This window comes from Coenobita brevimanus, chromosome 78 (genome assembly GCF_032717465.1).
Source record: "Coenobita brevimanus isolate Jiangsu-jjx chromosome 78, ASM3271746v2, whole genome shotgun sequence".
Classification (NCBI taxonomy): Eukaryota; Metazoa; Arthropoda; class Malacostraca; order Decapoda; family Coenobitidae; genus Coenobita; species Coenobita brevimanus.
In genome coordinates this window covers 37,057,751-37,074,159 of record NC_137031.1, presented here as the reverse complement: position 1 = coordinate 37,074,159, position 16,409 = coordinate 37,057,751, and the positions used below count along the sequence as shown (strand labels likewise).

Here is a 16,409-nt window from a genome sequence, read left to right as displayed (position 1 = left end):
CAATACTTTCCTCCGTCCACACCTGCACTCGGTTTTTCATCAGCACTCATCAGAATTTACCGATTGTCCTATTATTATTATTATTATTATTATTATTATTTTTATCCATCCTTAGCTTTGCCATGTAACGCCCTCCCCTATTCCTGTTAAACTTTCATAGTCAACTACAACCAGACTTTGCTTTTCATGTTTTATTATAGTTTCAGTTTACCTTCGGAACTATTCTTGTCCCTGTTGCCTCTGCCCCGTCTCCTGTTCCCCTGCCCTTTTTAATTCTTCAGCCCAATTACGTCCCTTGTCAGAACTTTTGCAAAAACTTCCCGCCTTACCCTGCGCTCCATTTCTGTTCTTATTTCCGCCTGTCTTTATATTTGTCCCTGTTCTACCTCTTCCTTATCTCTGTCTATTCTCGGCCACTGTCTAACCCCATCCCTGTCTCCCCTGTTCTGTTTGATATTTGCCCTATGTCGTGACCTTTTCCTACCCTTCCTATGCACATCCTTTCTTACAGGTTTTCTTCTGTCTCATTTTGACGGGCGTAGCTGTTACCCACCTACCGCTCTGTCTCTATTCATGTTTTCCCTGCCTTTTACGTGCATTAATTTGCGTTTCTGTCTTTCCTCTTCCTCTCAACGGCTCTCTTTTCCTTATAACTCCCCGTTGTATACCCCTGCTTCTTTCCTTTCTCATGTACACTACTTTCATTCCTAATCTTCTTCTCATTATCTCTCTTGCTTCTCCAGTCGCTTCTCTCCTCTTCCCCCGCCGCCCCCCTATCCACCCTCAACCTCCCTTTGTCCTTCTTTCATCTTTCTTTTCTTTCCTGGTCTTTACCCTCCTCCACTTTTCATTTCTATTGCCTCTACCTCTCCTGTCCTCATTTTTCGCCTTTTCCTTATCTTTCCTTTCCGTCACTGTGTCCCTCCCCGTCTCTCCCTTCCCACACTTCCTCTTCTTTGCCTCTACTCTTCTTTCCTCTTCTGTCTTTTTTCTTATTCTCTGCCCTCTGTTTCTCATTTCCCTTCCCTCAGCTTTTCCTCCCTGTTTCTCTCCCTTCCCTCTTTCCTCCGTGTTACCTTTCCTTCCTGTCTCATTCTTCCTCCACCTATTTCTCCTTTTCGTACTCCCTTCGTTTTCCTCCTCCGCGTCTCTCCTCCATTTCCACCTCTCTTCTTCCTTTCCTACCTCTCACCTGACTTTCCTCCTGCTTCTTCTCTCCGTCTCTCCTATATCTTCTCTCACTGCCTCTCTCTCTCTCTCTCTCTCTCTCTCTCTCTCTCCCCGCTCTGCCTGACCCTGCCTCTCCCCTGCCAGACCCTACCCTACGGCTTGCTGGCACTGAAGCCCGGTAAATGGGGGGGCGGTGACTTCATCCCGGAACCTGAGGGTTTTACGGTAGTGTGGCTTTTGATGTGCCTCACCTGGCTTTACCATGTGGCTTACCTGGCTCTATGGCTGGCTTTGATATGGCTTTATGGCTGGCTTATGAAATGGCTTTATGGTTGGCTTTGATATGGCTTTATGGCTGTTTTTTTCTATGGCTTTATGGCTGGCTTATGATATGGCTTTATGACTGGCTCTGATATGGCTTTATGACTGGCATTGATATGGCTTTATGGCTGGCTTATGATATGGCTTTATGGCTGGCTTTTGATATGGTTTTATGCTTGGCTTTTGATGTGGCTTTATGAGTGGCTTAGATGTAACTGGACTGATTTTCTCACTGGCCTTTAAATGTGCCTAAAGCAACTCTCTAATCTGACAGAGTTGGCTTTGGCTTTGCTGTGGCTGTGCTAGTTTTGAGACAGAGCTGTGACGTGACTGACATTTTATAATCCTGTTGCTGTGGCTTTATCACTTGCTGTATATGTGGCTGAAGTGCTAATCCACTCTCCTTTTTCATATGTTTCTCTGAATGGCCGAATATGACCTAATCTGGCCTTTAGTATGATGGTGGTGCTTTTATTACTGGCTTTCTGGCATGCTTTACGGAGTGACTTTCTGTTTTTTTTTTGATGTGCAAGAGTGGCTTTATGTGGCTTTTGTGGCTGATTTTTGATGTGCAAGAGTGGCTTTATGAGTTATTTTTGTCTTGATACCTGGAGCTTGCTTGAGCTCGTGTGACTGCATGGCTGAGTGATTTGCTGACTTGTATTTTATCTCCCTCACTCAGATACCGCTACCAGACGATTTTACTCAACTCAGGACTAACTTTTCTAACTAGACGGGTTAGATACAGCCTTCATTTACCCTTTCACTATCAGGGGGCTCTCCTTACCTGACTAAAATCGTCGGTAGAAAGCAAGAATAAAAACAAGTGACCATAGTGAAGGGGCCAGTTGTTGCTTGGCACTCAGAAAGACTGTGTGGGATCCATGTATGTAAGAGTGTTTGTTTATACTTTTATCTCTACTCATGCACGTACCAAATACTTCACAACCAAGGCAAAGTAAATACTAAGGTGAACTAATAAGATCGCACAAAACTGCTTCTCACAACAATTCACTGATATGGAGACGTGGGCATCGTAAAATTGGTAAGATCCTTTATGAATTCGGTCATAGCAGGTAAGTTTTGGGCTAACATTGAGCAAAAACTGATATATGAACACGAATCCAGTTCTCAGCCAATATTGAGCTACAATTACTGATGGCCTGATGAATGAATTATGAGGGGAACCATTTTAGCACAATAATGTCACCAGTGCTTGTAATTCATAGCGGTGGAGAATTGGACACGTGTTATTGAATCAGCTATTTGTTCAAGAGCTCATAAAGTAACCAGTGCATAGATCAAGCACTTCCCCCCATTGTAAATCACTCACTAGTGCTCAGTTACATTTTTTGTTTTTTCTTCGCGGCCAAGGAATTATAGCCTTGAATTAGGGGACGTCCTCGTTTTACGACATTCTTGCTATCTCCAGGGCGATTTCACTTAGTTTGGCAGAGATTTTTCTTTTGATGAAATGGTTAGATACAGTTTTTATTAACACCTCCGGCACAAGGACACGCTGGGTACACTGCCTGGTTGAAGTAAGATAATATTTCAAAAGACGTCATCTATCCACACGGTTAACACCACGATAGTTGCTTTATAACGGCTGTGACTGCTGCTGACTGGCTTCGGTTACAGGAATCTGATCCACGAAGGACGTTAAGTCATTCCTAAGATGTTTTCAATAAAATAAGGCAGGTAAGATTTATCACGACCTAAGAGGGGTTACTGGAATAATTTTAACTCTCAACGGACGAAAAGCCACTCCTAGGATTAATAAAATCGTCCGACTGTACAAGGATAAAATTAGTAAGAGTATCCATATTCTGAAAGGGTTATTAAAGACGTTTACATATGGATGAAAAGCCACTCCCAAGTAGAATAAAATTATCTGGCGGCAGAAAGGATAACACGGTAAGTAATCTCATGACCTGTAGTGGTACATGGAGGATGGTTTTATCACGCCTTCTAACTGTGAAGCAATGTGTTGCTTTAAGGCATCTTTTCAACACTGTGACAATTACCTCGTCTTGGTGACTATGAACTGGTGCCGGCGAGACTAGCATGTTTATAGCTTTATGATGACATGCAGGATTTAGGGCACCGCATTCGGCAAGCTTAACAGATTTGTATTTTTCTAGTTATTTCTCCAAATGACATGTTAAATCCTCCACTATGAGGTTTTGCCTGAGACAAGTGAAATAGCCTGGAGGTAAAGTTGTGGACCAGTGCCTCAAGGCGCTTACCTTCGGTGCTCGTCTCCGTTACTTAAGCAAGTGAGTAGCCTACGAGGTGGATCACGCACCTACTCTCCTGGGATGCAAGGCCACTGCATCCCAGCTTTATGGCTGACACTAGCTTTATAACCATGTCTTTGTGACGGCACTGACTTTAAGACTAATGATGGCATTATGACTGACACGGACTTTCTGACCCACTGGCTTCATGACTGACACTGACTTCATGACTAAGAGCGGCTTTATGGCTGACACTTGCTTCAAAAAACTTGAGTTATGGCTGTGACTGACACACGATTTATGACTGACACTGGTTTTATGGTAGACATTGGCTTCCTGACTAATTATCGGTTAATGACTGATACACAATTTTTGGCTCACACTGGCTTTATGGCACTGGCTATTTGGCTGATAATGGCTGTATGGCTGACACTGGCTTTAATGCATGATGTCACGAATTTAACAGAACGAGTGGTAAACCAAACCATTACGATACATACCCTTAGTGATTCTCTCTCTCTCTCTCTCTCTCTCTCTCTCTCTCTCTCTCTCTCTCTCTCACACACACACACACACACACACACACACACACACACACACACACACACATCACAACACCATAACTACCAAAACCATCGTCGGTACCAAAACCATCACCAGCACACCACACTCACCACACATATCACCATCACCACAGCTACCAAAACAATCACCGAAATCACTACAAACCATCATCACCACAACCAATCACCACATCTACCATAGCAACCACAACCACAACCATTATCAACATCAACACAAATAACTCCTCCATTATCACAACTACCAAAATTACATTCACATAACCATCTTCGAACCAAATAGCAGCATTAAAATCACCCATACCACATAACCAAATTCACCACACCACCACAACCACCAAAACCATCACCAATACCACCACAGCTACCACAGTTAACCACAACTATCACAAAAATTACGACCATCTCAACTACCAACAAAGGCATCCCAACTATCAAAATCACCATCGACACAACCACAACCACCACAACTATCATATCCATCATATAACACAGCTACTAACATAACCCAAACCTGCACAACCACCAGTACCATCACCAGCACCACCACAGCTATCACAACTTGCATTACCACAAACTTCACACCAACGAAAACCATAACCAGTACCACCACGACTACCACCACCACCACCACAACTCAACTTCCAACACTACCAGTACCAATGCAGCCACAGGTACCACTTCACCACCGCCACAACAACTACCACATCACCATCAGCACCACAGCTACCAAAACCACGATTAACATACTCATGACCAACATAACCACAACCTCCGTATGTACCAAACCATCACCAGAACCTCCACAGCTACCAATACTATCTCCATAACTACCACCACAAGGACTGCCACCACCACCACCACGACTACCACAACCACCTGTGACCTAACTACCGTGAGCACGGTGGATCAATGGTCCCTCTCCGTAATCAAGTGACTGCAAACACCTCCCCCACTCACATTATTGACCCCTCACACACACACACACACACACACACACACACACACACACACACACACACACACACACACACACACACACACATCACGTAACAAGTGCACAACACTCACTCACTCTTACCGTCATCGACCATAGGCTTAACTTTACCAGCACAACGCAGGACACAACACAGGCATAACACTAACCCACCCTTGAACATCATCGACTATATCTTCACATCTGCAATACAACACACGACTTTCCACAACACATGCACAACACTCACTCACCTCTCACCATCATCCACTACATCCTCACATCTCTCGCACAACACTTAATAAATAACACAACACTCGGCATAACACTGCACATATATAACACTCATTCGCCCCTTACCATCGTCGACCAAAAGGTGTACATCTCTAACACAAGACATGGCTTAATACAGCATATGACAGCATTCACATAACAAAACAATCTATAATGTGAAGGGTGTGGTTTTGTTGTGATTTTCCGGGTGCTTAAGCCATATAATGTTTGCCTTACATTTCAAACAACATCCCAAGTGAATCGTATGGTTTTGCTGAGCCTTCTTCGTGGTATATCTTGTCTGACACATATAGTTCTTACTTTCATCGGGCAAATCCTTACAATACAGCAATATATCTTAGGACAGGGGAACGCTACCACCATACACCCTGCATGACCTAGAAAGCAACGAAAAGCAGGGAAGTGGAAGGCAGAACACTCTCTCCTCCCTCGTCCTAGAAACAGCGACCCCATCACAAGTCATAAGTGGCGCATGCAGCCTTGCAACTCCTTTCGTAAATTTATGAATTGAGAATGGAACACGGTCTTTCGTTGTCTTCTATGCCTGCTCTGATCAAGAGCTGAAGTCTCCCCCTAGTAATTCTCACTTCATGTACAAACTGGAATCATAGTTTGGACGATGATGATTATGGTGATGATGATAAACACTACAGTACTTTCCGGAACACAGCAAAAGAAACTGATAAAAAACTGCAGAAGGGTTAGAGTTAATACATTCAGTTTTTAGAAAGATAGTTATCCACCTAGAAACTTGAAATTTTGAAATATACCACAATACACAACAACAGATGACTTACCAACGCTATCACAACACATCACAATGCAACATAACAGACACAACACACCTCTACACCAACACAACACTGACACATCAATGACACGCCACAACCCAACCCAACACAAGAAACCAAAGCACAACACACAACACAACAATAAACCACAACACAACACACCCACAACACAAAACAGTACAATCTCACTTAAATCAAAACACTACTTAATCTTCCGCATGTGTAGGTGAGAATTACCAGGAAACACTTTGTAAAATCAATCCTGTCATTTTCTGCCATTCACTATCACTTTCGGTTCAATTTCAGTCTCACTTCCTCAATTTTTTTTTTCAAGTTTTAAATTTACTCTCTCTCTCTCTCTCTCTCTCTCTCTCTCTCTCTCTCTCTCTCTCTCTAATCCACGGCCTTCGATTTTATTTCCACTCCCCTCCTCAACACGCCACCCCTGCACGGCTCACGTCTCCGATTTGGTCTTTATATAGCTCACCCCCTTTTGCCTGGAATCTAGTTCATATTCAATCCCGGCACTTTACGAGAATGAGCTATTTCGGACACAGGAAAATGGCTGGAATTACGAGCCTCTTACCGCGGTTTCCCTGACCTGCTCGCACGAGTTTGTAAGTTTAAGAGGACATTTGATAGCAGCGCGTGTTTCAGCCTTACGATGACTAAAATCATACATTATTCAGTTATGGAAAAGCCACAGGAATAAAAAAGTTAATCGTGTTGTATGTATGTAAGCTTCCTTCTTCTTTTCATTGGTATCTTCTTTCACTCGCTATCACAAATTAGTATTTTTATAGTTCACGGTTTTACCATCAGTGAGGAAGAACACAGTGCCTCTCATTTCCACCTCGTCTACTCCTTCTTCTTTTTTTTTTTTTTTTAAGTCTTTCACTAACTCCTTCTGTACGAGATGCATTAGACTGAATTAAATCGTATGAAAGTAGTAACAATAAGCTTAATGGTTACAGTGTTGCTTTGCAGAAAATGTAAAAACAGAAGTCAACGTCTCTCACTCCCACATATACTTGACAGGTTTTTCCACCAACGTTCAGTGCTGCACATATTACGAGGAACAACCAACGTACCCACGAAGACGGCATAATGAAGCCTCAGTTTATAGATGCTGGAGATAATTAAACGCTTCTCGAAAAAGCGTGCATACATCTGTATATATAAGCAAACCTGCATATGTAAATAATGCTGTATATACAAACAAGATGCCTGAGGTGTGGTCACTTTTTCACGCATGTACACTGAAGCCTTCGTAAAGATATGAAATTCATGTGACACTCTTTTTGCTGACTGGTTTGAAAATCTGCACACGTATCAACTAGAAGCTTATGTGGCTGTTCGACCAAAGATATTATTTATTTAACCAGTCATGCGTACACTGTGTGAAATGACGGTATCTGAAGCTAAAAAATGAATAACTGTTATTATATACCGGTACTTTGTTAACTAGAGACGTCAGTTGGCTGGCCAGCCAAAAGTCAGATAAATAGATAGAAGAGAAACAAGCAAAGACTGGCTGTATCTTGGTCTTCTCCATCAGGATTAGAATACTGGTTTTTATTTTTAAAGCATAGGTTGCGGTGTGCAGTTTGCCCTCAGCGTTAATGTTGCTGGACTCGCCAAGCAGAGGATTCTTTCTGTACATTATCTCTGAGAACACCTGTGTTTCCTTTCACGTACCTTCAAAAACTGGATAATACCCTACACTGAGGTACTTTAGTTTAACAGTGCTTCATACTGGTATAAATTCTTGTGAGCGCCTCTTCTCAATCTCAGACTATTAGGATTTTGAATATACTACAGTGCATATTTTTTACAATTTGCATGTTTTTAGTCCTTGTAGGTAATAAGATATTGTTATATTTCAATATTTTAGACACGGCAAAATCCAGTAATTTAAATTCATCTGAAGGCAACCACGAGAGTGTCTCAGCTCTGCCTGGTGGATCCATCAACCAATCTGCCATGGGTAGGAGGCAGCACACCACAACTATTGATGCTGAGAATGGCTGGTCGGTCGTTACTTTGCTTACTGTGGTGTCTTTTGTGCACTCTCTGTTAATGCCACAACCACAGAACCTGGCGTACGGGCGGCACCGCAGCGACTGGAACCAAAACAGCGGGGGTGAGCCAAGTCGGGCGGGGTCTCCTGTGGTGCGGGAGGTGAGCAAGAAGGCATCAGCAGACAGCAACAAGTCCAGCGGCAGCAGCAACAACAGCAAGCCGGGGTCTAGGGAGGGCCGCACCATCAAAATCATCAACAACCTCGACCACTCGCAGGAGGTAAAAACACTCACATTTATTTCCAGTTTACATTTGTCTTCTGTACACATCTGTTTCTGCTTTACCTATGTCTCCGGTGAAACTGTTCTAGTTCAGTAACAAGCTTGGGTGTAGGGAAGAATGCACTGCTGAAAGTCATCAATAACCTCGACCAAACGTTGGAAAAATAAAGCTGATGTGTAATTCAAAATCGATTGCTTAGTCGGTCCGGAATGTGTGGGAACCGAGAAATCCAGAGAACAATGCGAAACTGAACAATTGCTTAGGAAAGCGTTTCGGTGAATGGGTATCCCCCCTCCCCCCTCCCTTCGTAACTACAGTAATATATTTGTATAATTTTCTTCCCTATATTTGTGCCCCCCCCCCCATTCTCGCCGAGGTATATGGCTGTCGGTTTCACAATGCTATCAACTGTCCTAACGGAAGAATAATACTAACAAATTTAACTGTTTTATCTTAACAATCAAGAACATTTCAAGTAGGGGGTATATTTCTTCCAACACACCATTAACATCATCAGCAACCTCGACTGAATTCCTGTATACTCACATTTGTTTCGATGGTGATGAAGGTGATACATTTCTTGGCTTTAATTATGACGTTTATTACTGGTTCTGACTTATTATTAAATTAAAGACTAATTTACCAAGTTTAATTTTTCAGGAGTTGTGTCCACCCTTTCTTTCTAGGTACTGTAATTAGGGTCAAGACCTTCATCCACACGCATGGGGTAGTAACAAATTTTTTTTTTTTATTCCTGCTGACTCCAGACGGTTTTATTCAGCTTAGGACAGACATTTCGAACTGATGGGGTTACATAAATCCTTCATGAACCTCTCCACGGCAAGATGTCCTTCCTAAGTTGAGTAAAATTATCTGGAAGTAGCATGAATAGAAAAATACATTTTTATTCTATATTAATTTACATTTTTCCATGGATTTTATCTAGACCTTAGTCTCAAGAGCTTTTAGGTATTATTTGTGTGTGTGTGTGTGTGTGTGTGTGTGTGTGTGTGTGTGTGTGTGTGTGTGTGTGTGTCTCTCTCTCTCTCTCTCTCTCTCTCTCTCTCTCTCTCTCTCTCTCTCTCTCTCTCTCTCTCTCTCTCTCTCTCTCTCTCTCTCTCCTTTCCTTTTCTTGCCTTCCTCCTTCTTACTCTTCCCTCCCTCTTTCCTTCCTATCACTCCTACACCCTCTCCATCCTCCTCTCCCTCCCCTCTTATGCTTTCTTTTTTTACTTCTCTTCCTCCTCCTGGCTCTTCCCTCCCTCTCCCCTTCTCTCCCCTCGTTTCTTCCTGCCTAAACGCTCTCTGATTTCCCTACCTCTTCCCTCCCTCACCACCACTCTTCTGCCACCCCCTGCAGAGGACGGTGCTGGTGAACATGAAGACCATCAGCCTGTGGGAGGATGTGGTAAAGGATCTGGGCAGGATGTTCAAACTCTCAGGACAGCTGCACCTCTTTACCACGTGGGGACAAGAGGTGAGTGTCAAGTTTAGGTTTACGTTAGTTTAGGCTAGGTTAGGTTGCGTCAGATTAGAATGGTTCAGGTTAGATTAGGCTGCACTGGATTAGACTAAATCTTGTTAGGTTGGGTTGGGTAGGGTTAGGTTTGGTGCGATTAGGTTTCCCTTGGTTAGATTGGGTTGGGTTGGCTTGGCTTTGACTGGGTTAAGTTGGGTTACCTTAGGTTATGCTTGCTGGGCACGTTAGGACAGGTTAGATAAGATTAGGTTAGGTTAGATTAAGTTAGACCAGGTTTCGCAAGATTAGATTAGGTTGATTTCGATAGGCTCGGCTTTGTTTTGTCTGGTTTGGATTTGATTAAGTTTGGCGTGGGTGGGTTTAGGTTGATGTAACTGACTTAAGTAGGCTTGAGTTTCATTAGTCTGGGTTATTTTAGTTCAGAAAAGGCAAGTAGACTATAATCGGTTTTGCTACTGCAGACCTAAACCTTGTCCTCTACTCCAATTCCCGGCAGGTCAAAAGCTTCTCACAGTTCAAAAACGACTTCGCCAACGTGGACACCTTTTACGTGAGCTTGACTGACTCCGGGGTGCCTAACAGAGCCCCCTACCCCCCCTCCTCCCCTACCTCCAGCGCTGGCAGAGGCGGCAGGGAGGGGTCGGCAGGGGGCGCTAGGAGGAGGTCCCTGTCGGAGGAGGACGACAAGAGGGCTCCAAGGTGAGTATTACTGTATTCTTTCCACTTTAATTTGACCTAAAATTTCCATACCTTTATCTTGAATGCTGAGCTGCAACAAGACATTAACACTGAAATATGATGTTAATTACAAAGATATGCTAAGAAAGTGATGCAGAATCGTTGCATTGCCCCATTCTGCCATTGAGCTATGCAAAATATGCTGCTATCAAAATCTCCGGAAAGTTAAGGCGACCAGGATTCACACACAAACAACCAACTAAGGCCCGAATCATGAACAAATTTACCATCACTCATGCAGCCAACCTGGAACCAAGTTCACACACACACACACACACACACACACACACACACACACACACACACACACACACACACACACACACACACAATACAATCTATTCCCCGCTATAATTACCTCCGCCAAGAAGGCTATGTTTTACCTCGCGTTTGTTTGTTTGTCTATTTGTTTGTCTGTTTTCAGTATTACTCAAAAGTTATGAACGAATTTTGCTGAAATTTTGTGGAAAGGTGTGCCATAGTCCAAGGAAGACGTGATTAAATTTTGGGCCAGATCCGGTCCGGAGAATCCCGCACAATATGTCCAAAAGTTGCAGTAAATTTCAATTAAATTTCGTGGAAAGGTGGGCCATGGGTCAAGAAAGAATTTACCACATTTTTGGGTGGATCCGGATCCGGATCCCGATCTTATATCCACGGATCTGGATCCTGAATTACTCAAAAAGTTATGAACGGGTTTTGATGAAATTACGTGGAAGGGTGGACCATGAAGTTGCATTCCTCCGCCCTATGGATCAGTAGCCCTACATGACCCATAAAATACGGCCTGACCGTGTATAGCCTACCTGACGTGCCTGCTCATGTTATGTGTGGGTAAGCCGGTCGCTACAGTACCTCCCTGCCTACATACATACATACATACATACACACATACATAAAAGCGTCAAGAAGTGCGAAGAATCACTTAGAAAAAAAATTACTGAAGCTATTACCATACACGGCACAGGAGTAGAATGACAGAGTGTAAACATAATGACAGTAACGTATTTACGGTAATCAACGGCTGTGTTGGTATAGAGAACAAATGATAATGTGTGTGTGTGTGTGTGTGTGTGTGTGTGTGTGTGTGTGTGTGTGTGTGTGTGTGTGTGTGTGTGTGTGTGTGTGTGTGTGTGTGTGTGTGTGTGTGTGTGTGTGTACTGTATATGGTTGTTCATAAATGCATATGTGCGTGTGTGTAGGCTATGTATGTATGTATTTATGTGCGTGCGCGAGTGTGTGCGTTTAGGTGGAATGTCAATGTACCCTGCTGTAGGCGAACATATGGGAATCATAAATCACCGCAACGATACAATCCATACATACAAGCCAGTGGTTGGCCTGGTAATGTTACAGTGTGACCATATATATGACACCCATCCTCACGCCAGCGGAGGCATGTGAAGACTGATATATAGTAACTTTATACATCATCATCACCATCATCATCATCATTATCATCATTGTGACTCTACCTCCCACTGTTTACTTCCTCACATAGCTTGGTCTGCAAACAAAGGGCTTATTTCTCTTGTCCCCTCCTTTCCCTGAATCCGTTAATCCTATCCCTTCCCGAATCTCACCTCCACCTCCTTCACCAGCCTGCTTATAATGGTTTGTCTGAAGTAGGCTATGTCTTCTATTGTCCTGTCCTCGGAACTCATATTTTGTATTCCATCTACAAAGACCTGTATGCAGCCTGTTTATGCAGTTATTCTGTCCTAAGTCACTCCCCTAACTGTGCTCTTCCTAACTTTTCCCTTCCCTGCCTCTCATACTTCCTCCCTCCCTCACTACCTACATATCCCCTGTCCCCCTCCACCTTTTTTTAAGTACGTCTACCCTTCTCTTCACTTTCCTTCCACCCTCTCATTCTACCCCTCCCTCTTCTTTTCACTGCCTCCGTACTCCCTGTTCCCCTCCCCATTGTACTTTCCCCTTCTCACCTCCTGCTTCAGTCTAGTCTCCTACTTCCCCCACAACCAGTTATCTCCCTACTCCCTCTCCTCGCCAACCTAATCCCGTCTAACATCTAGTCCAAGTCGCCCTTCCTCATGTACCTTCCACTACGTCCCTCTACCAGAAAGCAACACAGTATATAATAACAGTACAATAATTATACAGAAGCAATGATAAATGAAACAATACTCACATTAATCCAGACAGGCAGACGGTACTTGCAGTGACCCGCACACCTAGGCCTGTAAGGGAAGATACAAACTCGTTAATACCTATACAAAACTGTATTCAAAGTATGGTGGTCAGGACGCCCCAGTGGGAATGACGGCCTTCCATACGTTCGATAGGAGTGACTGGTGGCTTTTCAATTATGCAGTGCGGCTGAGAGAAATTCGCTGATCACCTAGCCTTAAATGCTCTGGCCTACTGTAGCCTAGCCTCGGACTCCTGCACCTCGAAAGAGGTCAAATATGACTGGCTTTTATTGCTTTGTTGGTGTGCCTGACAGGTGAAGGAGAGGACAATATCATAAGCTTTCAGCACCAACTGTACTTTTAAGCACTCGTTGTTGAGGAAAATCCAGTACAGTCAATCGATTTATTCGTCTTACCTGAAATGGAAAAACAAAATCGTTCATACATCCAAACAAATTCAGATTCATTTATAATTACTGGGTTACCCCCCAAAAAAATCCCATATCGAAAAAGTAATAAGTGTTTATTTCGTTGATTTTTTCAAAATCTTCATTGTCATTGTCCGTATACTATACATCATCATCATTATCGTAGTCATCTTTCATCTTCGTTACTCCTTCCCAGTTTTCTTTATTCACACTGGATGGGGAAATCCAGAGCACAACTATTTAATCTCTTTCGAGACACGAATCAGAGGAGAAGGAAGCCTCAGGCATACTTCCACTAATCCCTGTGCCAAGAAAGGTACGAGATTGCTTGCAAAAACAAGTAAAGGTACTTGGTGGTGGATCATTCCAGTTCCCTTTTACGTTCCTTGTATCTTTTTTTTTTTTCCCTTTATTACACCATTACCTACACGCAGGGATTATGTGAGCGATATTTTTTATTTCAATCCCCATGGATACATAATAGTAGTAGTAGTAGTAGAAGCAATAATAATAATAATATAATAATGGACAATTGTCGCTCTGTATAAGGGTTTATCCAGCTACATCTCCTAGACGCGTGGACCGATTTTGCTGAAACTTTACAGGAACGCTCCCTAGGACCCCAGAGTTTGAATAAACTTTTTTTTTTTTTTTTTTTGCCTCAAAGTTCCGAAAAATATTTTGAGAAAAATTATCGTTACTCCTCAATAGTTTGATTTCTTTAATGGAGCCAACGCAGCCAAGTCTATTTTCTTCGAAACTTACCACACAGTAGTTTATTCATTTTTTTTTTTTTTTCAAGTTTCAAAAAATAAACAGAGGGTGACAGGCCAAACGACCGTTGGCCACCGTAGGCTTACTTGAGTGATACTACTACTACTAATGCCGAACCCCAAATCAAGCCACATATGGCAACTCCCCATACTCAGCTGTTACGGAGCAGCTGCCAATGAGTAAATAGCGCGTCGTTTATCTCCCCGTTACCAAGGCGATGAAGGCCTGGGTCAACCAGTCGATAATCGCCTCTATTGACCTGTCCGCCTTTCAATTACATGCCGTATCACCTCTTTGCGTTGGTAATAGGCGGTTAATGACAACAGTTTATCTGAATTATAACAGCATAATTAAATACTGACGATGTATTTAACCCAGCCAGTCCAGTGAAGTATTATTTTCTTCATTCTTATATCCAGCTCAGTAATACATTTCGGGCTGGAGGGATTAGGCATAGCCTTCGTTAACCCCTTCACGATGCGAGGACCCTAAACGTGTTAAAGAAATGGGGGGAGGGCAGAGTTTAACGCATAAGCAGCATCGTTGAAAAGGGTGAAGGAAAGAGAGGAACAGATATGGTTGGTATATGATACTTGCTTGATATGGAATACAGTGAAAACGTATTTATATCTATATGTGTATGTATGTATCTATCTATCTATCTATCTATCCATCTATCTATCTATCTATATATCCTTCCTCTTCGGTCGAATCTCACGATATATCTTGAGTTGTAAAGGTGAAATATGGCGACATAATGACAATAAGTCACAAACTACTTTTTTTTTTTTCAAAGCCTTATTTTTGTTCTAACGTATTTGTTCCGATATATTTATATATTTAACTTAAAACTCTCTCTTCGTACATTTTACTCCGTTCTTGCACTCACGTGTTTCCTCAAAAAGCTTCATACTTTATTTTCTAAAATCAATATATACTCTGTTTATCTGATTTCAAAAGCAATTAAATATCATCTTGTACTCCTTTTTTTCATATGTTTGTTTTAAAGCTGTATCGTTCACCTGCACATTTGACCGCGTTTGATATTACCCCATAGTAACTCAAAGAAACCTACCTGAACATTGCACCTGAATAAATAAAAAGGTTTACGAGGGTTATCAAGACGACAGGGTTTAATTTTCAGCTAGTTACTGCAATTAGGGAAGTCAAATGTAGGTCAGCTCTTTCTAATTCCGTGATTTGGATGCGTGTGTGGTATGAAAGAGAGAGAGAGAGAGAGAGAGAGAGAGAGAGATTAGGTTTATATTCATGTATGTCTGTATGTGTGCATGCCAATACGTCTGTGCAGGTACCGGTATGAATCTGTATGTGCATGTGCCGTATATATACATTAAAAATATGCATAAATGTTTTTAAGGAAGAGTACCCTAAATCTACCCTATTTTCTTACCTCTTTCTCCTACTTTTCCAGGTCTGAGCGCAAAACCACTAAGGGGTCCCGCAGACAGCCCTTGAGACGCTATACCAGTGAGCCAACGCTTAAGGGTGAGCTCACAATTCGTAGATATTGCTTGTGTGCTTGTATCATTGCTAATCTTCTCTCTCAGGGCTACTACTTGGTGTTACTTAATCCCTTCACTACAGTAACATTTTTTTGTATTGATTTTTGTAATTCCTGGCACTTTTAATCAGTTTACAGCAAGGCATTTAAAGAGCTGGAAGATTTTCAAAGAGTCATTATTAGCCTGTCCACTAGTAGGAAACTCAGTCAAAATAAAATCGTCTGGAGGCAGAAAGAATGGAATGAAAATGATATTCTCTGGCTGAAGGGGTTAAGGCTTTACTTGAGTGGGTGCTGGTTCTTGAGTTGCTAATGGGATGGCTTGTGTTACTTCTGAGAACCACATTTCTGCGTTACTTAAGATGTAACTTGACTGCTGATTGATTCCTGAGTAGCTAAATGAGTGCTGGCTTTGTTTTTGAGTGCTGATATATTAGTGTGGCTTAACCCCTTTAATGCATTAAACCAACTTAGAAAATTTGTTGGTTTTATATAAGGTGAAGGATTAAGTTGCTGTATGCTGTGCGTTGCTTGAGTTGCTACTGGAGTGCCTGTGTTTTTCCTTGGGTGTAACTTTTCTCTGTGTTTTCTGTGCTTTGGATGTCCCCCTCATTTATTTTTTTCTTTAGGTCAGTAT

The 16,409-nt window shown here is 42.4% G+C and overlaps 1 protein-coding gene across 1 annotated transcript in view; it reads left to right on the top strand.

Moving 5' to 3' along the window:
- DCX-EMAP (Doublecortin-domain-containing echinoderm-microtubule-associated protein) overlaps positions 1-16,409 on the top strand; it is an 83,335-nt gene that overhangs the window by 43,177 nt on the left and 23,749 nt on the right. The window contains exons 6-9 of the mRNA XM_080279276.1: positions 8,468-8,674; positions 10,038-10,154; positions 10,654-10,856; positions 15,683-15,756. Coding sequence (XP_080135402.1) covers positions 8,468-8,674; positions 10,038-10,154; positions 10,654-10,856; positions 15,683-15,756 — 601 coding nt within the window. The remainder of the gene's footprint in view (positions 1-8,467; positions 8,675-10,037; positions 10,155-10,653; positions 10,857-15,682; positions 15,757-16,409) is intronic.